Genomic DNA, 24,051 nt, shown 5'->3' on the forward strand with positions numbered 1-24,051 from the left:
ACCTGCTGAGTGCTAAGCCTGCAGCCTGGTAAGGTGCTCCCCAACACTCCCCACTTCTCTTCCAGCACAGAAGCACCCACTTAAGGCCTTCCTCCTGCCGTCTATCCTGCCCTTCCATTCCACTGGCTGCCTGCGCCCAACATCCTGTGATTCACCCAAACAAAAACCAGCTTCGTGGGATACCTGCACTTTCTTTCTGCTTTTTATGCCTCTTCTGCCTTCGATATTCGCCTCGAGTTACTACGTCGAACATGGTAAAGACCCAAGGCAAAAGCCGGGTGCCAGTCCCGGCCGTCTCCACAGCTTTGGCCCCAGTCTCTCTGTCCACGAAGTGTAAGTAACACACACGCGGCCCTCCTTCACAAGGTTGTGCGCAAGTCTAGTCCAAAATGAGAAAAGCCTGCAAACTGCCATGCGCCGCCCAATTTTAAGATCCAAGGAAAGATGGATTCAGACAAAGCTCAGCTCAGGACCAGCACACCGCGGTCACTCGTTAAGCGTGAAGCACAAAAGGAGCATTTTCCTCCGACAATGAGGCTAATGGGCGAAGCGACGGTGCCCATCTTGGCCTCTCGCCCCGCACCTGCACCTGCACGACCCGGTTTTGACAAGGAGGGCTCCGATTCTGCTGGGCTCGGGGAGGCAGCGCCAGAGAGGCCCCATCGCCGGCCCGCAGCGCCCTAAAGAGCGCACCAGGAGAAGGGAAGGACCCGAGGACAGGCGACAGGGCGGAGGTCCGCGCGGCGTGACCTTGGCCGGCCCCTCCGCCACCCGGGGGCAGCCTCCCGGCCGGCGCACCGAGCCCAGCCCGGCCGGATGCGGGACGTGCCAGGACAGCAGTTTCGGTTTCCCGAGAAGCCGACGTCCCCGCCGGCGCGGCGAGTCCCTAGGGCCGCCCGCCGCGCCCCGCCCGGCCCCCACCCGGCAGCCGCCGCGGCCCGCGGGATGGGGGGCGCCCGAGGGGCGTCGCCTCGGCAGCCGCGCTCAGGACGCCCACCCGCCAGCCCTTCCGCGGCCCTCACACAGGCGGGGCAGGACGGCCCGCGAGCCCCGCCGCGGCCCTGCGAGCACGGCCGGCCGGCCGGCCCGCGCAAGGCCCGGTCGCCCCGGCCTGCAGCGCCGCCACCGCTGCGCGCCTTCCCGCGCCGCCCCCCACACACCCTACCTTCCGCCATGTCGGGCCGGCCCTGCTGCAGCCTCGCGAGAAGTGCGCCGCGCAAGCGGGGCGGCGCGAACCCGAGGCCGCGGGTCTCGCGAGAGTCTCGGGAAGCGGGAGGGCGGAGGGAGCGCGGGCGGGCGGCGGCCGGCGGGCGGAGGCCTCTCCGCTCCTCACACCTTCGAGGCGCGGGTGCGCGCCGGCGGCCGACCGTGGCCGCGGCCCAGGAAGGGCCCTGGACGGGATGCACACGGCGAGCGGACCCTGCTCCTTGGAGAAACCTGGCGGGGAGGCGTCGAGAGCGTGACTCTGTGGTCTCGCGGCGCGTGGGCGACGGGCAGGGGCCGAGGCTGCGGGAGAGGAGGCGGGAACCGGGCCAGGGACTCGATGCGGACCCCACCGCGGACGGAGTTCAGAAGACCCTCTGCGCAGTGCACCGCGGGCCCCACCCCGCACCCCACCGCGGACCCCATACCGGACACCACCCGGACCCCACCCCGCACCCCACCGCGGACCCCACCCCTGACCCCACGGTGGACCGCACCCCAGATCCCACCCCAGACCCCACCGCAGACCTCACCCCGGACCTCACACCGGACCCCAGACACCACACGGACCCCACCGCGGACCCCACACCGGACCGCATTCTGGACCACACCGCGGACCGCATCCCAGACCCCATCCCGAACACCATCGCGGACCCCACCCCGGACCCCACACCGGACACCACTGCAGAGCGGACCGCACCCCGGATCCCACGCCAGACCGCACCGCGGACTGCACCTGGACCCCACCGCGCACCCCACACCGGACCCCACACGGAACTGCACCCCGGATCCCACCGCGGACCGCACCCCGTACCCCACTGCGGACCCCACCCCGCACCCCACCGCGGACCCCATACCGGACACCACCCGGACCCCACCCCGCACCCCACCGCGGACCCCACCCCGCACCCCACCGCGGACCCCATACCGGACACCACCCGGACCCCACCCCGCACCCCACCGCGGACCCCACCCCTGACCCCACGGTGGACCGCACCCCAGATCCCACCCCAGACCCCACCGCAGACCTCACCCCGGACCGCACACCGGACCCCAGACACCACACGGACCCCACTGCGGACCCCACCCCGCACCCCACCGCGGACCCCATACCGGACACCACCCGGACCCCACCCCGCACCCCACCGCGGACCCCACCCCGCACCCCACCGCGGACCCCATACCGGACACCACCCGGACCCCACCCCGCACCCCACCGCGGACCCCACCCCTGACCCCACGGTGGACCGCACCCCAGATCCCACCCCAGACCCCACCGCAGACCTCACCCCGGACCGCACACCGGACCCCAGACACCACACGGACCCCACCGCGGACCCCACACCGGACCGCATTCTGGACCACACCGCGGACCGCATCCCAGACCCCATCCCGAACACCATCGCGGACCCCACCCCGGACCCCACACCGGACACCACTGCAGAGCGGACCGCACCCCGGATCCCACGCCAGACCGCACCGCGGACTGCACCTGGACCCCACCGCGCACCCCACACCGGACCCCACACGGAACTGCACCCCGGATCCCACCGCGGACCCCACCGCGGACTGCACACCGGATCCCACCGCGGACCTCACCCCCGACAGCACCCCGTACCCCACTGCGGACCCCACGGCGGACCGCACCCGGGATTCCACCCCGGACCCCACCGCGGACCACACCGAGGAGCTCACTCTGGACCTCACCTCGGATCTCACCCCGGACCCTACCGCGGACCCCATCCCGGACCTCACCGCGGACCCCACCGCGGACCCCACCCCGGACCCCACCGCGGAGCTCACTCTGGACCCCACCGCGCACCACACCCCAGGCCTCCCTGCAGACCCCACTGCGGACCCCGGGGCAGGGGCTTACTCGGGTAAATCCCTGGGACCAAGGACAAGCGTGCAGGCAGACGGACGGAAGAGGCGGAGAGACATCAGGACGCCGCTCGAGGACATCAGTTGGTGGCACGGGACCGGAGAGAGCCGAAAGATCTGGGAGAGGCGTGGGGCCAGAGGGGCTGCCCCGCGTGTCTCCTGTGCGTGTGGACGGGCACCCTCCGAGCAGAACCCCGCCTGGCTGCAGGCGCTGAGAGTGCAGATGACCGTGTCCCCCGGTGCCCGGGGTCTCCTGCCACACAGGCGGGGAGTGCGTTGCGAAGGCAACTCAGGTGCAGACCGCAGGGGCTGGTGTAGTAGGGGTCATGAAACCTGAAACCTGGGTCTCGGCCATGTCGAGGACCCGGGTGGGCCCTGTTGGGGTGGCAAACTGGACTCCTATGTTCGGTAGTGCTGGGGCTTGACACCGCCCAGGACGGGGCGTGGAACCCGCCAGGGCAGTGAAAGCGAGAAGCCGGGAAGCCGGCCAGATTCAGTATTGGGATGGACAGGTAGGGAGCCAAGGAACCAAAGCCTTCAGGGAACATGGGGTGACCAACAGCAGGAGAGAGGGCTAAAGGCTATCGCAAGCAGACAGTAGGAGACCCTTCTAAACAGACTGTCATACAGAGAAGAATCCAAGGAAGGCTGATGGTCCCCATTCCTAGAAGCATCCAGGACTGCAGGGGAAGCGGTGACCGGGGACAAGAGCTGAGGAAGAAGCGTGGGTTAGAGGAGGGGTCAGAACAGCAGAGGGGGAGCGTCCGAAGGGGGAGAAGCCTGAGTGCTACGGAGGGTTAGCATCTGTAGGTTGGCAGAGGAGCAATGTGGAGTCCACACCGTCCCAGGGTTCGGGTTCTGAGGAAGGGGGAGGAGTTCTGGCTGAGGTCCCCAGGGGATGGAAGGGGAGAGGGCGAATGTGTCAGGGCAGTGGTGTGCTCAGGGACATGATGTCCAGCTGGGGCGGGCACGTGGGCAGGGGAGAATTTGCCAGGCTACTGAGCTGCCATGGCTCAGAGCCTCCTAGTCTGTCAACAGTGGTTTAGAGGTGCCACACGGCGGGCCACTGGGCTCATGAGTGTGGCCTGCCAAGCTCGTCTGCTTTGCGTGCCCTACCGATGACCTAAAAGTGCTTGGGGACTCTGCCACAGCCGGTGCCTGCTTTTGCATCAGACCACGTGTCTTTGTCCCACCAGCACCACCCTGGCACGTGACACGCAGCAGGTGCTCGGTATGTTTGAGGAGTCGTTCCCGCCACGAGCTACACCAGCAGTCAGGGGGACGGGGTTCACATCGGGCTCTGCAACTGACCTGCTGTGTTGATCAGGCCAGGACCCTGCAAGCTGCCCTCTCAGGTCCTACAGCAGTTTCTACAGGGGGACAGGACATCCGGAGGGTCACGAACCCCTGAGAACGTGATGGAAACCAGGGAGAGCAGCACACATGCAGGAAGAAACAAATCTGTGCCCTTCCCGCCTGCTTGGACTAGATGCCTGCAGCGAATGAAAGCTCCCCTAAGGGGCCTCGTCAACTCAAGGGCTTGTCTGCCTCCTTGTCATGACCATGACCTGCCCTCACCAAGCCTTCTCTCAGAGGTGAGAGCCCTCCTCCTAGAGATGCTGGTACCAGGACTCCATCTCTGACCTGATCTGGGCCCTTGTCTTCCAAGGGGACTCCTTCTGGCTGGAAACCCCTGAGCTACAGGGCCTGTGAAACAAAGCATCAGACTGAACTCCAGCACCCGACGGGATTCCCGGCAGCTCGCAAGGTCAGGCAAGATGTCTGAGCGCCCGAACATGGTTCACTTTAGATGTGACTCGGGTTTTGCTCAGATAAGGAGGAACTCGGCATGGAGCTGTCCGGGACGGGGAACACGAGGTGCGTGAAGGGTCACCACAGACCGCCTAGGGCACAAGGGCACAGGCTCTTCCCGAGGAGGAGGTGCCAGGTCCTGGTAGAGAGGGGAAGGGCGGGAACCACTGGACCCGTGGGCCAGCGAATTAGGTTCCAGTACGGGCCTCAGCACGTACGCCCCCGGGTGACCTTGGGAAGGAAGAACCGCCTGCCAGGGAGGGAGCAGCACCCGGCACAGAAGCGAGGAAGCAAGGCCCTGGAACCGAATCCTCGCCAGGAACGTACTCGCTCTGCAGTCTTGCCACGCTGATCCGAACCCGTTTTCCTCATGAGAAACTACTACTTTGGAGGACCCTTGTGAGAATGCGCCTTGCACCAGCCTGCCATAAAGTGCAAGCTCCATCAGTAGGAATACGGTTTCTGGTGCTCCTTGGGAACAAACGAGGTGTTGCTGGGCACACGGAGCGCTCTCATGCTTCCTCCTAATGGATGCTGCCGGCAAGGGGGAAATATCAAGGGTCTTGCCTAGGATTCTCTGAGCAGCTCCTAGGTCTAAGCTGTGTCTGCTGCCTTTTGTGAAAGCTTCTTCCTTCTCCTCTGATTTATTCCACCTGTGTGAACAGGAAGCGGACTTCTTTCATCATTTCACTATGGCTCAGTGGGGCATGCAGACTAAAGGAGACCAAAAAAGAAAAAAGTCACCCCTACCTTGGCAGTCACGTTACACACATCTGAAACAGAGCAACCAAAAGTAGCTTATCCTGGAAATAATTTTCTCTGCAAACTGAACCCTGTTGGGGCTTCCAGTCCTCCAGAAAAATTTTTTATCAGTAAAATTAAACTCTGAAAATGACCCCGAACCTTCCCCGGACTGCTTTCAAGGAGGATTTTCTTCTTGTTTCTAACTCAGCTCTCATTAAGAGATCTGGCTTCTTGTTCTTTTCTCAGGTTGCAAGGAGGAGGCCTTGGCGGCCACCGGCAACATTTATCACCACAAACACTACCTCACACTGTTAATCCACGTGAACTTCACGTGAGGGCACAGGGTAGAAAGGTAGACAGGGACACCCTTTTAAGGGCGGGAGAAAGTGCTCGGTCTTGCCCCTTTTTACACTAACTTGCTAAGTGAGCCTGGTGCTACTTGGAGCCACGTTCGCCCATCCGTGTGGAGGAGGGAAGGCGGTGGGCTTGAGGTGGTGCCCGTGGGCTCTTCCGGTCCACGCTCAGGTCTGGGTTCCCCGCCTTCTAGCTCATGTCTGTGGTAGAGCCGCTTCAAGCTAAAGACAAAGTCCCCGAAACACGCTAACACATGCTCGTTTCATTCAAGGCCCTTCATCAGCAGGTACCTGGCTGGTGAAAGATGCTGCTTGGCCCCGTACTGGAAATCTTAAGACCATTGTAGCAGGTCAGAAGTCAACTTCCCACCCTCTGGTTCCTTGTTTAAATGAAGTTTTAAAAGTCCTTTATCAAGATTCCCTCGTGGACCTTTTGGTATCATGTGCTGTTTCGAAAGAATCCCACAACTTGCTTTTGAGACCTGCATCCTAAAACCAAAATAGCTCGTGATACAGCCTCTAAGTGATCATTTATTGATTTACACAGCATCCACCACACGATGGAGGTGCTTTACAATACAGCAAACATCACAACAGAACTCACATAGTTAAATACAATCAACAAGTTACAGAACTAAAAAAAAAAAAAAAAAACAAAAAAAAAAAAACAAAAAACTGGAATGACACAACATTATGTCAGATTTCAGAGATGCTGAGAAGTGGCAGTACAAAGAAGGCAATTCCACCAACTGGAGACCAGAGGGGCAAAAATAGATCCACAGGCACCACAACCCCAAGTGTGCAGATTCGTAGAGGGTGGTGAGCATATGAAATAAAATTTCACGACCGAGAACGAAGGCCATTAAGGATACCAGGACACCCACGTGATCACAGAACGAGTGGAATACCCTCACAGAGAGAGTGCCTCGTAATGACAAGGGAACCAATCTCTCATGGATTTCAAACTCCCGGAAGGAGGCCAGAAAGCCACTGAGATCATACATCCCGTATGAGCACAGACTGAAATCTGGAAGCCTTTACAAGAACTTGGAATCAATTTAGGAAACAGCCAACAGTCCTAAAACCCGTAAGACTGTGTAGATGTTGTTGACAGTTGGCACAGAGTTAGGGAGAAAATCCTTTTCCTAGAGCAGAGAGGACTCACCTCACACTAGTGATGAGGCACTGGTGGGGCAAAAGCCACCTGGATCAGTGTCACCTGAGAGTGGTTTAATATCAAATATGGAGGCGCTAAGTTCACACTGTCAGATGAACACAGGGAAAGGCACAGGTGACGCCCCTGGCAGAGAAGAAGTCACACACAACAACCCCCCCCCCCCGAGGCCTGTGTGTCCACATGCAGCACGCCAGGGCGCCGGGTGGAAAAGAGCAGGAAGGGAGGGGCCCTTGTTCCTGGCTCCCCCTTTGACTCCCCAGGATCTAGCCCCAAAACACACATGGTTACTCCAAGGTACCTGCATTTAAGTGGCACTTAAAGTTCAGTAAGAGTTGTCCCTGAGTTACTAGGTCATTTGCCGCTCCCTAAAGAGTCAAGTCCCAGGTTTTAACTTGACAGATCACTAGCAGAATCACAGCAACGGGAGAGCAAAGTTCAGACTCCATTCTGCCACAAGCAGCCACCATGTGGACAGTTTCTGATGTAAGAGTAAGAGGGACTGCATTCAAATCCCAGGCGCGTGTGCACTACCAGCACTTTGGGGCAACAAGTTTTAGAATTTTGGGGTCGGGGGTGGGGGGGGGAGTCCCAAATGAAGTTCTCGAAGAAAACCGGCTGCAGTAAATCAAATCAAACAATTTTCACACTCAGCAATTACACATGTATGGGATTTTATAATGCTTCAGAGTGGGGAACAGACAGGTGTTTAGAAAAATCACTCTCTACTGTGTCTACATCCTCAACCATTTTACTTCTGCTTCAAAAAGGACCTGCAGAGTCCACAGAGGATGGGGCTACTCATAGGGATCCCTTCACTCTCTGCCAAAGCGTCTCTCCAAGCCCCACAGAGCAGAGACGCACCAATTCTCACAGAATTGTGTCCCATCTGGTACCGTCTCGAGTTCTGTCTCTTACAGGCCAACTACTACTTCCCAATCCCAACCTCACACCCAACATAGAGGAACCTGGGCCTGCCGTTAACACTGCACACGTCCACTTCATCATTTCCTGAAGCTGTTTTAGAAAACATGATATGAAATATGCTTATGCTCAAACATTAATAAAATCCAAGTGCACTATGTCAGTGACAGAATCTATATGTCAAACAGCAAAGCATTCACACCCCTGTAGTGCTTTGAGATCCACATAAGAACCTAGATAGAGCCCAATACATCCACTGCCACGGCCAAGGGATTTTCAAGTATAAGTCTGTTTGCATAAGGAATCAACCTGAGATTTTTCTAAACTGCATTTCTCTGGCATTCAGTATTATAACCTTCATTCAATACAATAAAAGCCAACAACTTGACAATTATTGGAAAAAAATTGTATTTTGGAAGAACTCACTACATAAGGTGACAGAATTCCAAAATCAAATTACATGAAAATATACATCGCAATTTCTTTGTACAATAAGTGAGAAAAAACCTGCAGTATAGAAGAGTAGAGGCAAAGAAACACGAAGGGCTCAGGAGAGGGGGACACGGGGTCAACAGCGTCTGTCCTCGCGAACCTGCAAGTGACGCAGAAAGCCTGCGCAGCGCACACCGTAATCCACCCGACCTTAACGGCAGGGAACTGGGGGGCAAAAGCAAAACCAAACCAGACTTCTGCACCATGTGGGGCAAACTTCAGTTAAGTTGGATTCTGAACTGACTCTTTTTAGTTCTCAGGGATAATGACTGAGTTCAAGAGCTCTCAACAGCCAAAACATGTTATTGCTACAACCAACCCAAGAGACGGTACAACTAGGGTACAAAAGGACAAAGCACCTGGTGATGACCACTCCTCTGAAGTCATCATTAAAAATCAAGTAGTTGCTTATTAAGTATTTCAGTATTGGAACTAATTGATTTGAAAACTTTCTGGCAGATAGAAGAGATAAAAGCAAAGGGGAGTGTGTCAAAACAAAGAAGATACAAAAGTTTAGTAAGTGAAAAGAGTTTAATGAAGCCTCAATGGTTTAAAGGAAATTAAATGGAAACTTGTAATCCTAATTGTTTTTCATCTGACATGCTTTAAGGAGTCTTTTAAAACTGATAAGAAACAATGAATAGGGAAAGAAAACCTGCTAAAATCTTTTAGAATTTACACGATTCTTATTCTACTACAAGAAAGCATTATTTGGTACAAGGTGTATCTGTGGATGTACATGAATAGTATATATATTATCCGGATCATGTTGTGCTATGTACAGGTCTTTACAATTCTTCCTGAAGGTTAAAACAGTTCATTAGAATTCAAAATGCGTAATCATCTGTAAGTTGGCACTTGTTAGGCTCTTGTGTCAGCACTGATACTGGCATGTTCTATCGCAGCCCACTTCCAGCCAGTGTCTGCCAACTTGTTACGACAGAAGTCCAGCGATAGGTGGGTAGAGTGCAGGGAAACAGTGCCGTGTTTCTCAGTTGGAGACCCTACAACAAAGCAAAGAGCGTCACATGATGAATTTACAAATCACAAAAGAATTAACTGATTAGAAATTTTTATTTGTATTCTATTTCTTTGGAAACGAATTCTTCATTTCATTTTAAGCTCACTTTTGTGCTCCTCCAACATGGCAGCCGCATATGGCCGTTTTATTTCAAGTTTAAATGACAGTAAATAAAATTTAAAATTCAGTTCAAGTGCTCAATATGGCTAGTGATTACCATACTGGATGACAGTACAGACACAGAAGATTTCTTTCCATCAGCGTAGAAAGTCGTAGTATACTTCCCTAATTTAGATTGTTTTCAATATCCCAAATGTCTTTCAACTTATATTAATTACATCTGAAGTCAAACACTGAAGAACCACTTTCAAGCCAATTGATTTGGAAATTTGTGAATATTTAAGAATATTCAGAGAAACAACTTAAGACCGCCACCCCTTTCAACCTGTTGAATTTGATCCAACCCTGCAGGTTCCATCCAAACCCATTTTGTCTGTGAAGCTGCCCCCAACGGCACATTCCTGTTATTTCGTCTCTGCCGGGCCCATGCCCTCCGTGAGCCTAGAAGAACCACCTCTAAATGAAAACAACCATCTCACCCAGCACTTACGTGCCAAGCAAGTTTACAAACCTATCTCGTGCAATGTTCGTAATCACCAGATGAAGGAGTTTCCCCTATTTTATAGAGAAAAGTGAGACAAGGTCACACAGTTAATAAGGGGCAGGGCTTCCTGCTCATAAAGTTAGAAAAACAGCAGATTCAAGTTTTAAAAAAACAAGTCTAACGACTGGACTTTCCTTCAGTCGCCTTGTGCTCTGAGTACACAGGGAAGCAAGGGGAGGGAGCAGGGAGGATACCTATTCTTACTGGACCGGGTCAGCTGCTCCAGAAACCCGTGGACCTGTGCTGTCTGGCAAGCACAGTGCTGGGCACGAAGAGCCTGAATGGAAGATGACTGGAAATTCGAGGGTGTCATTTTAAACCCCTAACAAAGAAGCCAGGTGTACCGAAGTCACACCAGACATGTGTCTTCTCAAGCCCCAAGTGAATTGATCGACCTCACAATCACCCACGTTTGACCGTACCCAAGCTCTGCTGTGGGCCCGCCCGCGGCCCCGCCTGTGCTCATTGCCTTAACCAAGACCACCTCCCGCAGGCCACTCCCGAAACGGGTAGATCACCCTCCCCAGCACACAGACACACAAACGGACACACGTGTTGTACTGGAAAATCTAAAGACGTCACTGAAACCAAGACTTGTGGTTACAGAACAGGTATCATAATTTTTTGGTGATGTTATCGCAATGTTTTTCCGAAGGCCAGACCACGCCCAACTTAGTCCCAGGCCAATTAATCCCTCAGAACTGACAGAGACCTGGGTGCAGAAATTCAGTAATTGTTCCCCTAGGACGTGACCAAGAAATTTCAAGACCACGAAAGAATCCTTTAAAAATGGTTTCTGTGCAAGGTTTTAAAAAGAAAAAGGCTCCACGGGGGACCGACTGCTCTGAGTCAGTAAACACCTGAAATCAGGCAATCGGGTCATTCACGAGAGCCCAGCTTTAACAGCACAGACTTCTTCAGCAGAAACAGAAGAATGTATTCCCCGCCCCCCTGAATAAAATATATTCTAAAGAGACAAAAAGCCTCAGCACAGAAAAGCAAGTCTGCTGATGGCGCTCCAAACAGATGGGGCCAGTTCCATAAGCAAATTTCACTTCCAACTGAAACTGTATCTGCTTGTTAAAATCACACACGTTTTATATTAACTGAAATGATATCAATTGTATGTCTCTGTGAAATCACTTAAGTATCTGTTTTTTACCTCAAAACTTAGTATTACTCCCGATTTTTAACCTACAAATCTGGAGATGGTTCACCTCCAAAGGACATAACTGTCTCATTCTATTTATTTCTGAAATGAGAATCAAATCAGGGCACCTGGGTGGCTCAGCTGGTTGAGCATCTGGCTCTTCGTTTCAGCTCAGGTCAAGATCTCATGGTTCGTGGGTTCAAGCCCCAAGCGGGACTCTGTGCTGATGGTGCGGAGCCTGTTTGGGATTTTCCCTCTTCCTCTTCCTCTTCCCCTCCCTCCCTTCCTCCCTCCCCCCCCTCCCCCCCCCCCCCCCCCCCCCCCCGCTGCAAGCATGCATGCGCTCTCATTCTCTCTCCCTCTCTCAAAATAAATAAAACATTAAAAATCATTTTTTAAAAAGTCTAAGAAGTACAAATGAGACAGGCGTGCTTCCAAATAACAAACACTTCTGATGTTGAGGAAGGTAATAAAAATAATTCCTCGCTCAGGAATCAACGTTCCAATAATCTCAGCCACTCTTCACTGAAAGCCGACCATGAGGGAAATGGCCTGTGTCGGGAAGTTTCCCACTACCGTTCACACAGATGCCCCGACGTCCCCCAGCCCCACTCTTCCTCCGGCAGCCACCCGGTGTCCTGCTAGACAGCAGCACCCCTCACAGGGCCACTTTCTTCTCGTGCTGTGGCACTGCTGGCCGCCCACCCCCCCTTCCTTTCTGAGGATGCAGCACCTCCCACCGCCTGGCTCTCCTCCTGGGACCAACCAGCCCTCGGGCTTCCGTTTCTTCCTTCTGCCTCCCCCCCACCCCCACCTCGTCTCTACCCTGGAGACCGCCCATCTCAGCAGGAGCCCTATGCCGACCTCAGTCCTCCACAATCAACATGAGTCATGTGTCTGACTGGCCAGATGAACAGGATAATTCACCTATGGTGCTCCACATTTATCCCAACACCTCCCAAGAGAACACCACCTTTGTAAATGGCAGGAAACCGACAAGTATTCATTAACAAGAACTGAAATGAGCTCAGGGTCACCTGTTCTTGGTGTTACCTCTCATTTCAAGATACAAATCTTAATTCTTAACAATAAGCAACTGTTAAAAAGAAAGCTGATCTATATTATCATGTTGATAGATATAAATCACACTGAACTAACAAAATATCAAAAGGCCACGTGATTTTTAAAGAGTGTAGAACATACACCATGTGTATGCTTGTGTTATATGCGCAGACACACATCAGCGTGTGCACATGGTGTGTCGGGGGCAGTCAGATTTCTGAAGATTAAGCTACTGCCAGTGGTCACCTCTGGGAACAGAACTGGGGGCCACCACCGGAAAGGGAGAGAGGCTTCTGTGTTGCAGACTCTGTCCCTGACGTTTGGGGACAGGAGTGAGGAGGGAGGAGGGAGGAGGGAGGAGGGAGGAGGGAGGAGGGAGGAGGGAGGAGGGAGGAGGGAGGAGGGAGGAGGACAGCGATAAAGAGGCAGGCAGGCAGCAGCAGGCTGAGGAGGGACGGCGACAGAGCCGTGGCACGCACGGGCGAGGAAGAAGACCCTACCGGAGGTATGACCAACGGTGTCCAACGACACAGAGATCGAGACGCAAAACTATACTAAGCCTGTGGATGTGGCTGTGTCATCGGTTTAGTTTACTGTGGGGAGGACAGAAGATGAGCCAAACGTGCCTGGAAACAGACGGTTAGGGGGAAAGGCAAAGGCTTCTGCTTCCCAGCCCCCTCTTCCTTCCCAAAGTGAAGTACCACTGAGAATGTTGCGACTTTTAATGTATTTCTTCAAGTCTCTGCTTTAAAAAAGCTCTCCCTCTGCTTCACAGCTGTGAATGGACAGTGTCTGTGCTAACTCACGGGAGCAGCGCCACACTCGATGTTTCTGCAAATTGCTTTTCCTACTCAAGACCATCTCTGAGATCTCACCGTGTGTCTATAGTGCAGTTAGTTGCTGGATAACGTTCCAGTGTATCAACCCTAACTGATCAATCCTTGCTGATGGGCCTTTTAAACATCACGCACAGCGCTGTGCCTTACCTTCAGGTCTCCTCGTACACACGTCCCAGACTTTCTCCAACCCGACTAGATACTACCAACTTGTTCCCCAGTGCTGACACAACTTCACTCGTGCCGGCATTCAAGTACACCGTGTCCCCAAACCCTTACCAACACTTGCGTCTCTCGGACAGTTTGATTTTTGACAAGCTGATTGATGAAACGTCATCTCCCTGTAGCTCTGTATTTCTGATTACAAATTCAGGTATGTTTCACATGCATGACAACCAGCTTGCTTCCCGCTCGTGTTTATTATTTATGCAAATCCTTTTCCTTGGTGCTGTTTTTCTTGCGGATTTGCACAAGCTGGTGTAGGTGCTAGATCAAATCCTGAAGATCAGAATACAGAGCGATCTCTTTCCAGTCCACGGTTTTGTCTTATAATATTTAAGTTTTCAGTTTTGACATAGTCAGATTTACTGATTTTTCCTTCTCCAGGTGTGTTTTTTGTGCCTAATAAACCTTCTCTATCTTGCTATTCTCCTTTATCTTGTTCTGTAATGGTTTTGTTTCTCATACTTCTATCTTCTGTTTTCGGACTTATTGGAGATGGTCTGGTCTCCCCCCACCGCAGTTAACAAAGGTCGCTGCAGACCGCCTGCAACAACGAGAGTGCCCTGGAGCAGTGTGCCACAGTGCAACAGTGTACAGGAGCCCCTGTAGATCGGGCCACCTTACCGCAACCCAAGAGATCAGAACGGCTCACCATGGCAGAAGCCTTCATTTCAAGAAGCCCTGGGTGAGATGTGGGGGCTGGTCCTTCAATGACCTGAATGTGGTCCGCTTGGGGTGATCACTTACTCCAGACGCGGTCTCAGTAAGCAGTGGGGAGACAGAATGCATCATTCACAGAGCCACACAGACGCCTATCGGTGAGAAAGGACTCTGGACCCGCACACGCACGCCTGCGGCCACGCAAAGGCAGCAGGGTTCCTGCATCGTGCTGGGTTGTACAACGCCCAGAGTCGTGCGTCAGGACCCCTAGGAGATGGGTTCAGAGGCAGGGATTTATTTGTACGAGGTTTACTGGGAAGTGCTTCCAAACACAAGAGTGAAAGAAACGGGATTAAGCAGAAGGAGAAATGAACTAACGGGGCAGCACGCAGGTGGAACGAAGGCTTTAGTCAATCCCGCACCGGAACAGCCTCTTGGAGAATTCCCAAACCGAGAGAAGAGAGCCCGTGTTCCGAGCCCTCACCCCAACCTGTCACTGGACGCGGGTAACCCCAGGAAAGGGACTAACTAACTTGAGCAATTCACCTCTTTTGGTGGAGGGCAACCACCCACGCTCTACACCCAGCACACCTGCCCCTACCCTCACCCGTTCCCTCCCACGAAGCCACCACCACAACGCGAGCAGACCCACGGAGAGGTCCCCGTGGCAGAGAACCTGAGGGAGGGCTCCATCCGACGGCCAGTGAGGAACAGAACCCTGCAGCAACCACCTGAGTGAACCTGGAGGCAGGTCCACCCGCCACGGGTGAGGTTCCGGGTGAGCGCGGTGCCACACCAGCACCTTGCCTGCAGTACGGTGAGGGACCCGGGGCCAGAAGGCCCAGCTAAGTCACACGCAGATCCCCGCGCTCTAGAAGCTAGGAGACGGCAAATGTTGTTGGAAGCCACAAAATTTGAGACGATTTGTAACAGAGCACCAGAGAACTACAACAATCCCACCAGCCCTAGCACGGAACACAAGGACTGGCTCTTCCTGTCCGGTGGTGCAGAACGCGGCCACGCCGCTCCTCGGGCTGGAGGACTCGCTTCTCCCCGCTGCCTCTCTCCCTCCCGTCACGCACCTGAACCGGCAGACAGGGAAGGCCACTGAGGTCTTCACAGAGGACAAGGCATAACCACCAAGGAGAAGCAACATAAAGAGACAAGTACTCCATGGTTCCAGTAACAAGAGGGCATCACGGCAGTCAAACTCCTAGACACACACAGCGGAACAGTGGCCGCCAGGGCCAGGGCTGGGGGGACCAGAGACTCGTCCTCCAGGGAGCGCGGACCTCCAGTGACTTCCAGGGACGCGGGATGAAGAAGCCCTAGAGGGCCCGCCGTACAACGGTGCGCATACAAGGAACACTGAAACGCATGTCAAAACCGCTAACAGGGCAAACTTAGATGGCTTTCGCCATCATTTTTAAAAAGTGAAATAAAGTCTGGGTCAAGTTCTTGGACAGTAATATTTCCGTTTTTAGAAAATACAAGTCACGGATTTGGATGTGACTTTTAAAAATCCAATTTTCAAATGATGTCACTATCAGCGTAATCCAGGTGGAGGACTGGGTTCAGGTCCCGACCAGCATGTACCGTAGGCGACAAGAGGAGCCAGAGAACACTCATCGGTGACGCGCTGCCAGGCTTCGGGGGGTTGGGGGTGGGGGTGGGGGTGGGCCCTGTCGCCAGAAGCAGCAAAGTGAACAGGAAACACGTTCCAGACCCCGGACGTGGAGACCAGCTCACTCCCGGCTGGCCCTCAGGCACCTGCTGCGTGACCGGGAAGAAGGTCTCAGAGAGCAGACACCCAGGGACACAGAGGGAGACGGCACGACTGGGAACCCCTAACTGACGGCACCTGGGACCAGGCACTTGAGTGCTGGGTTGGCAGGTCCGCCTGAAGGACACGTGCATCAGTGTCTCCCAAACAGCGTCTCTGCCCACAGCCAGCCCAAGGGTCCTCCTGACGAGCTCCAAAGTGACAACAAAACACAAATCCCTTTATTCCGTTCTTATCAACGAAAGACACACACCTCAAGGGTTACAACTTTTTTACACAAAAGCCTGAGCTTAAACGGTAAGGTAAGAAGTTAGGGAGCGTAACTACAATTCCTCATTCATAAAAGCGGTGTAGTAATTTTATTAAAACTCTGCTCTATCGGGGCACCTGAGAGGCTCAGACGGTTCAGAGTCTGACTCTTGACTTCAGCTCAGGATGTTATCTCACAGTTTGTGGGACCGAGCCCCTTGTCAGGCTCCCCCCTGACAGCATAGAGCCTGCTTATTCTCTCTCTCTCCCTCTCTCTACCCCCTCCCCGCTCACGTGCTCGCCCTACCAAGGGCTGCAGCTGCCCTGGCCTCTGCAACAGTGCAAAGCCATTACCACCTGCGTGAATGCACCTGGAGGACCCGCGACATTTAACAAGGGTGTTTTGTCACCGACGTGTGAACAGTGCTGACCTGTGTTGGTCAAGATTTCCAGTTATTGCTTCCTTCCTCTTTAACTCTAAGCTCTCAGTTTAGTGTCATCATTCACAGGAGTTCACACTGTTTTTCAACTAACCTATTCTTTACAATGAGGCATTTTGATTCAACGTATTTTCTGCCTCCATGTTCTTGATAAATGAACGTTAGTCTTGGTACGTATACTTTAAAACACATGTGTACATTACAATCCACTATAAATTAACTCTAATCCCACCAGCGAAGAGTAAGTAATCCTGTTAGAAAATTTGTGACACATCATTACTATTTACTTAACTAATTGGCAATATACTACCAAGGTAAATATAATAAAACTCGCGGTCATTTCTTGCATTTACGGAGAACTGTTTACGAGACGAAATCATGTTGTGCTTGGGCTTCAGTGCCTGCAATTTTTTGTCGTTGTCCAACTCTTCTGTGCCTGGGAAACAGTGCGGGTGAGCGACCCCTAAAGACACGATCACACCCACGGAAGCACCAGTCAATGAGCAGAGCCGAAGACAGACACGGTGGGGACACAAGCACATGCATGAAGTACAAGCGGGAGAGGTGCCCGATCCCGGGAGACTGAGACAGCAGGCCCTGAGCGAGAACTTGATTTAAGGCGGTGGAAATCAAAGGCCAAACAGGAGAAAAGTAGGACCCCCCGAGGAGACAGGAGAGAAGGTCAGGTACAATGGTAACGAAATTAGGACAGGATTATTAACAAAACATAAGCAACACAGCATGAACAAACAGGAGGAAAACAGGAATAACTTGAAGACTGCAAGTTCACTGCTGTTCCTGGTGGTAACGGCAAGAAGTAAGGCTGACTGTCAGCATTTCAGGTTATTACAAGGAGATCCGAAAGACAGAGGAGTCTTTTCAAAAGCTAGGGATTATCAAACATGGAACCAGAACAAGCGGTGGGTCCACTCCGCTTCACTTCTGATTTGTACCTTTGCGTTTGATGCATTTCATTGTGAAAATAATAAATAGAAATTAAGACAATGTGGTGCTCGTTCAGGGATAAGACAAGCAGCCAATAAAACACAAAAAGGTCGGACACACACCAACACATACCTGGAAGTGTAATCTCCTAGCACGACCGCCCCAGAGCGTCAGTGGTGAAAGGGCTGGCCAACGATGGATGCAGCCAGCGGATTTACCCTGGGTTGGCGGGGGCAGGGGTGGGGGGCGAGCAGAGCTGAACTCCAGCCTCCCACCACACACCAGTCACTTTCAGGGGATTGAACACGCGTGTCAAAGGCAAGATTATAAAAGCTTTTACAGGACAAGACACAATGGGAGCTGTCTGATTGATGGCAGAGGAGAAACTAGACCCCAAAAAGGAAAATCCGTACAGGAACACAGGAGAGGTCGAATCCAACTGCATTAAGAGCGTCTGTTCATCCACAGACACCACGAACAAAGGGCACTTTGTACGAATCGAGAACCTAAAGGAACGACAGCCCAGAGACAGGAGTTTCCTCTGTGGCACCGGCCACGCGTACCAGAGCAAGGGCTCGCGCCGCACCCTTCCAGACGGAACACTTCGCAGAGGTCCGGGAAGATCAAACGCTTGGGGGGGGGCGGGGGTACGGAGTGAATGGAACCCTTACCCCTGCCAAAAGAGTATGAACAGGTGCAGCACTTGGGGACAATCTGGCATTCTCTAGTCCAACGATGGGCACACACCCGCCAGTCAGCAAGCGCACTCCCACGCACCCGCCCCAGAGAGGCTCTCAGCACGGACGTGCGCCACGCTCCCTGTGACAGCCGACACAAAGTGAAACCAACAAACGAGAACCCTCTCCCCAAAGGACGACACAACTGCAAGGAGCACACAGGGCAGACAGGCCCTTTACCGAGCGAGCCCCACACAACAGACGAAAACCAGACGAGTCTAGCTACACCCGACACAGACAAATTTCAAGAATATAATGCGGAGCAAGAAAAGTCACAGAAGAACGTGCGTGTTGCATGGTAATCCCACGTGCACAGAGCAACGTTATACAGTGCATTGCCCAGGGTAACACAAACGTGACGAAATTACAAAGAAAGGCAACAGTACACGTGAACTGGAGGACAGAAGAGAAGACTGGGGCAGAAGAGGGGTACAGGGAGCGCAAGAGGTTCTGACACAGTCCTCTTTCGTCAGGTAGGTGGAGCGTTCCAGGCCATTCTTCACACGCCACATTTCATAAGCAACTTTACCACCCCAACATTTAATTAAAAAAGAAACCGCTTAACGGGAATGTCACGCGTTTGGTCAACTGTCTACATGTGGCCTCTTCTACCGTGGACCCTTACTGGATGTAAGGTGAGCCTGTGGACAGACAGCACACAATAAAAGGAAACTTTTCCTACTGGCCCTAGCAGTAACGAACAGGGAGATTCAGACTGATTAAGACAAAGAAGGTAGATGTTTAATGGTCTTGGCAGTTTCTTATAAAATACGCTCTCTCTGTAAAAAAAAAAAAAAAAAAATTAAGAAATGAACACTTCAGTCATCCTTTAAGATACACAAACCTCAGGGCCCAGCAGTGGTCAGGACGGAAGAAAGGACCCGCAGCACATACGTGATCACGTCACCACCGGTGGAAAGAAAGAAAGAGCTAACACAGAGCATCTAGAAAACAGCGGGGCCTGCTGAAGCAAAGCCCAAGCAGGCTACACGGTCTCTGACCACGGGGCTCCCCACTAAACACGAAGCCAATGAGAACGGGCGACTCAAATTCCCAAACCACACAATTTCCAACAGCGTATGTGCCATGTGTAACAAAGCAACAGGGGGGTAGGATTTTACGATGAACTTACCCTGAAGTAAGTGAAGTCACAGCTGTTGAATAAATGTCACTCAAAAGCAGTCTCTTGGCTTTTTCTTACACAGCGGGCAACTTTCCTTTTGAATTCTCCATTTCTGTCTTCCCTCCATTCTTTCTATAGACACAAAGTAGCATTTAGTGACTTAACGCCAGCAAGTTCTTATCTCAAATGCGAGTTTTCATCTTGAATGCAACACTTTGGCAACATGTACACCTTTAAGATGTTAAAAAGCCGATAAGGCAGAAGAATCTTCAGAAACCACTCCCGCCAGGCACTCCCTCCGTCGGAACCCGCCAGTCACCTCACAGGCAGGTCTCCTGGAGGAAGGAGACATCCGGGGAGGACGGGACCGGTTTGTCCACTGGGACAGGCAGCTGCGACCTACAGGCAAGCTACTCACCTACAGGCAAGCTACTCGGGCGTGGGAAGCACTGGGAAGGCTGCCTGCCGCCCCCGGAAGGTTCCGCCCCAGGTAGAGGAGCGGGGCGCTGCACGCTGGGTGGGGGGTGGGGGAGGGGGGGGGAGGGGGTGACAATGAGACACAAGTGGCACCAGCAGGGTCTCCCGTGAAAATTGAGCTGCTTTTATCTAGCATGTAAATAGCAGAAAATTCTCACCAAAATGCCCAGCCTTTTTCTTTTTAGATCTCATGCCTTTAGTCACGGCAAAGACGAGAAATCTTCAACCCTTGCCCTCCTCAGGAAGCCAGTTATTAGAATAACTTAGGTGACAAACCACACACAGACGTGTAGAGACCTGGATGTGTCTGAAGTACTTGTGGATAAAATGTCACAAAACCTGTAAATGCTTCGGCATCACGTTTTAAGTAAAAGATAGAGAAGAGCAATTCCAGGCGAGAGGAAGTTCAGGCTCAAGGAACAAGAATCTCCTCAAAAGAGCAGGGAGCTGAGAGAACGGAGGCTGGGGGTAGGGGGCCTGGGTGAGGAGGTCACAGGTGGAAAGGCCCGGAGACACTACGGTGACACACAACTGCACGAGGGTGGCTTCGCGCCAGAGGACGGGCTGGTGCGTGACGGGCCCCAAGCCACTGCGGAAGCCACCCCAGCCACACTGAGGACGAGCACACAGGTCACCTGTGTCCTCTCTGCATTGTATTCACGGAGAGCCTGTGCATCCGCCAGAGCAGGGGGCACAGCGCCCATGTCTTTCCTCTCCTGACGCCCTCCTGAAACGATCCGACTGGAATCTGTGTGAGGCACAGACTCTCCACGTCAAAGAAATGGCAAGAGAGTCATCCACGTGGGTGGGAACTTTTTCTGGAAGACCAAAAGTACACGGCAGAGTAAGAAACGTGCCGCAGAGAGAAAGCACAGCCCCGAGAAGTCTCCCTGCAACCAGAGCAGAGGAGGGGAAGGGCCGACTGAACAGAGGGCACAGGTTAGACACGTCCGGCCCGAGAAGAGTCGGTAAGACGCGGGATGAAAACAGAGACGTGGCATCTTCCTCCCACTATACCCAAAATGCTAATACTCTCCTGAAATACGGCCAACTGTGATACCTACACTTTACGTGCTAGAATCAGGGCCCCTCGCGTGGGTACCAGGACTGAAAGTAACGGCCTCTTCACGTTCGAGGTCGGGGTCAGGCCGGTGCCCGCAGACCCGCACGCTGCCGCTCCCACCAGAGCCCAGGCTCCCAGATGCAGGAGAAACACAAGAGAAAACCTGGGCCTCCGAGAAAGAGACTTCAGAATTTAACTTTACAAACACTTCGAATTAGAACTCGTGCGAGACCGAACAACTATTAGCTCATTAAACAGCGACACCGCCACAGTGAGGAAGGAGGTGGCGGAAGTCGCCATCCGCAGGCGCCCCGACGAAACAAGGACCGACGTAGGCGGCAGCCGCGAGCCCAAACAGGGAAGGAGTGTACTTTGTGGCTCGGCTGCACTCACATGAAGAATTAATTAAAAAACGGAAGGAGTGCGATACGCAGGGAAGTTCTCAACGTGGTGAAAATGGGAAACTTCCCAAACTGACATCCTACAGGCGCAAATCGACCACGGGAGCCCCTCCACCACAGGCGACCGCGTCCGTCGCGGCGCAGATGGCCCCCCTTCTGTCGTGACATCACAGGGTCAACAGCAGAAGCCTCCGACCGCGTCACACCCCTCCCATCCTCACGAGGAGGGCAGGTACGGGCCACTGAGACACGGGAGAGCCCACAGTCACATGACTTTTATAACTGCCCTACTTTATCATCAGCAACCACTGGAAGTCTCTCACTGAGCCTAATTCATAAATCAAACTTTATCGTGTGTGTATGTATATAGGACAAAAAAATAATACATATAAGGGTTCAGTACTTATCCCTGGTTTCAGGCATCCGCCGGGGGTCTTGGAACGTACCTCTCACCGACAAGGGGGACAACTGTACAGAAACAGAAAATCTTACACCTTACACAACAATGTGATATTTTAAACACCAAGAATCAGAAAAAAACCTAAAGGAACAGGGAGAAAAAGAAAGGAAAGGTCACCGACAAGTGGTGAAGAGTCAGCCTCGCATCAACTCCCTCGTCAGCAACAATAAATGATAAAAGACAAATTCTGCAGAAGTCTGAACTTGTCCCCCAGAACTCCACAAACTGTCACTTACGAATAGGGCCCAGACGAAAACACTCGCAGGCAGGTAAGGACCAGATGTTAATTCTCACAGAGCCTTTCTGAAACATGAGTCTCAGATGAAGCACCACAGGAAGGAGTCAAGCAAGAAACAAGGAACAGGATTGCAGAAACAGATGATCCTGCCCAGAAGAGCAGGCAGGCTGCGTGCAGCGGTCTGAGCCCACCCCTGATCCAGGAGCCAAAGGTGGAGGGTCCAGGAGAGGGGTCTCCAAGAAAAATGTGGTTTTCCTGGAACAGGTACCGTCGAGTGAGAGGTCAGAGAAGCAAACTAACAAAAACCATGAAAATGGCAAAGCAAATACGGAAGTCTGCCTGAACATGTGGACGAGAAAGTTCTGGTTTAGATACAAGACAGCCGACTGCTTAAATCATAACAAGAAGCCGTGGGTCTCAAGACGCGAACAGGACAGATGGCACACGACCTGTGGGGCTCAGGTCAGAGGTCACACTGGCGTGTGGAGCCCTGGGGGGGCAGGCCTGCTTCCGCCCTGACAGTCACACTGGCTTCGAGGCGATGACTCTCCTTCCTCAGTAGGTCCCCCCGTTTCAGGACGCAGCTGCTTTGAAGGGTTACTAACGTTTGCGTATTCATGCTTTCAGGTGTTTGCTCTTAATTATTAATTTTATCTTTACGAAGATTAAAATAAAATTTGTCAGTTCTCATCTTATTCAAAAGAGTTACAGCTGAGCATGAATCAAACAATTCCCTCTCAAAATGATTCCACGGGATTTGTTAAAAACACAGCTCTCCCTTCTCCCTCACCATCTCCTGCACCGCTCAGACTGAAACTTGGCTACGTAAAAGGCTGAGACGGGGCTACGCGAGTGGCTCAGTCAGTTAGCATCAGACTCTTGACGTTGGCTCAGGTCATGATCTCACGGTTTGTGAGTCTGAGCCCGCGTCACACTCTGCACTGAATGCGGAACCTGCTTGGGATTCTCTCTGCCCCTCCCCTGCTCACACTCTCTCTTGAAATATAAACTTAAAAAAAAAAAAAAAAAAAAGGCTAGGACAGTTTTCTGCCAGTTTTTACTTCGATTTGGTTACTAAATTCAGAAAGTCAAAGCCATACATTTGAAAGGGCTTATGGATGTGGTGTCTCCCTGCATATGCATATACCTTGCCCAAGTTTTTCTATAGGTTTGAAGTAACCCAAGAAAAAAGGTGAATTTAATCTCCTGGCTTCGATACATATTAACAAAAGTTCCAAGAACAAAAATTAGAACCAAAGGCTTTCCCAAGGACAGCAGAAGGCTGAGGAACTAGACTATTCTAGGAGACTAGTAAAAACATGAACACAAAATAAAATGTGGTCTCCCAGATTTAAAAAAAAAAAAAAAAAAAAGAGCAGGTATAAAGAACCATGTTAGGAACTGTGCGTTATGAGCTGCGTATGCATCCAACAGTCCTTATCGATGAAGACACCTGTGCTGTGCTTGCGAGAAAGCACCCTGAATTCTCAGGGGACGCCACTGAAGTGCTTACGCGTGGAGAGTTAGGGCATCTGTAAAGTGTCCCAAACAGTTTAGGGAAAAAAATGTTGTAAAACCTCCACAACTAGTGAATCCAGGCGAAGAGTGTTTACTTAACTAATGCAACTTTTGTAGATCTGAAAAATTTAAAAATAAAAGCCCAGGAATAATAATATAGACTTTAGTAGGGACTTGATAATAAATTTTCTTAAGTATGACAGTAATATTACAGCCAAGTAAGACAGTATCCTTATTCTTAAAAGATGCAGGTTCAAGTGCGTAAGAGGTAAAACTTAGCTATATCTGTAACTTAGTTTTGTACAGATTCAGGAGAAAGATAAATGTACATGAACAGAGTGCAGAGACACACACACACACACGCAGGGGGCGGCTGCGATCGAGTTTAATGAACGGGGGGGGGAGGTGTGTGCGGGACC

At 52.5% G+C, this 24,051-nt stretch overlaps 2 protein-coding genes across 4 annotated transcripts in view; both read right to left on the reverse strand.

Annotated features, from left to right (window-relative positions):
* Positions 1-1,241, reverse strand: part of ANKFY1 (ankyrin repeat and FYVE domain containing 1) — a 75,890-nt gene extending 74,649 nt beyond the window's left edge. Inside the window, exon 1 of one of the 2 annotated variants that reach the window (XM_042917012.1) lies at positions 1,166-1,241. In XM_042917012.1, coding sequence (XP_042772946.1) covers positions 1,166-1,175 — 10 coding nt within the window. In that variant the 5' untranslated portion in view covers positions 1,176-1,241. Of the gene's footprint in view, positions 1-183; positions 793-1,165 lie in introns of those variants that run through there. The other variant, XM_042917017.1, reaches the window with a different exon arrangement.
* A 7,238-nt stretch (positions 1,242-8,479) lies between these two features.
* The window catches only part of UBE2G1 (ubiquitin conjugating enzyme E2 G1), a 103,967-nt gene continuing 88,395 nt past the window's right edge, over positions 8,480-24,051 (reverse strand). For both annotated transcript variants that reach the window (XM_042917021.1, XM_042917020.1), the window contains exons 5-6: positions 19,485-19,607; positions 8,480-9,587 (exon numbers count right to left, since the gene is read on the reverse strand). In XM_042917021.1, the coding sequence (XP_042772955.1) occupies positions 19,521-19,607 (87 nt within the window). In that variant the 3' untranslated portion in view covers positions 8,480-9,587; positions 19,485-19,520. The remainder of the gene's footprint in view (positions 9,588-19,484; positions 19,608-24,051) is intronic.

This window comes from Panthera leo, chromosome E1 (genome assembly GCF_018350215.1).
Source record: "Panthera leo isolate Ple1 chromosome E1, P.leo_Ple1_pat1.1, whole genome shotgun sequence".
Lineage (NCBI taxonomy): Eukaryota > Metazoa > Chordata > Mammalia > Carnivora > Felidae > Panthera > Panthera leo.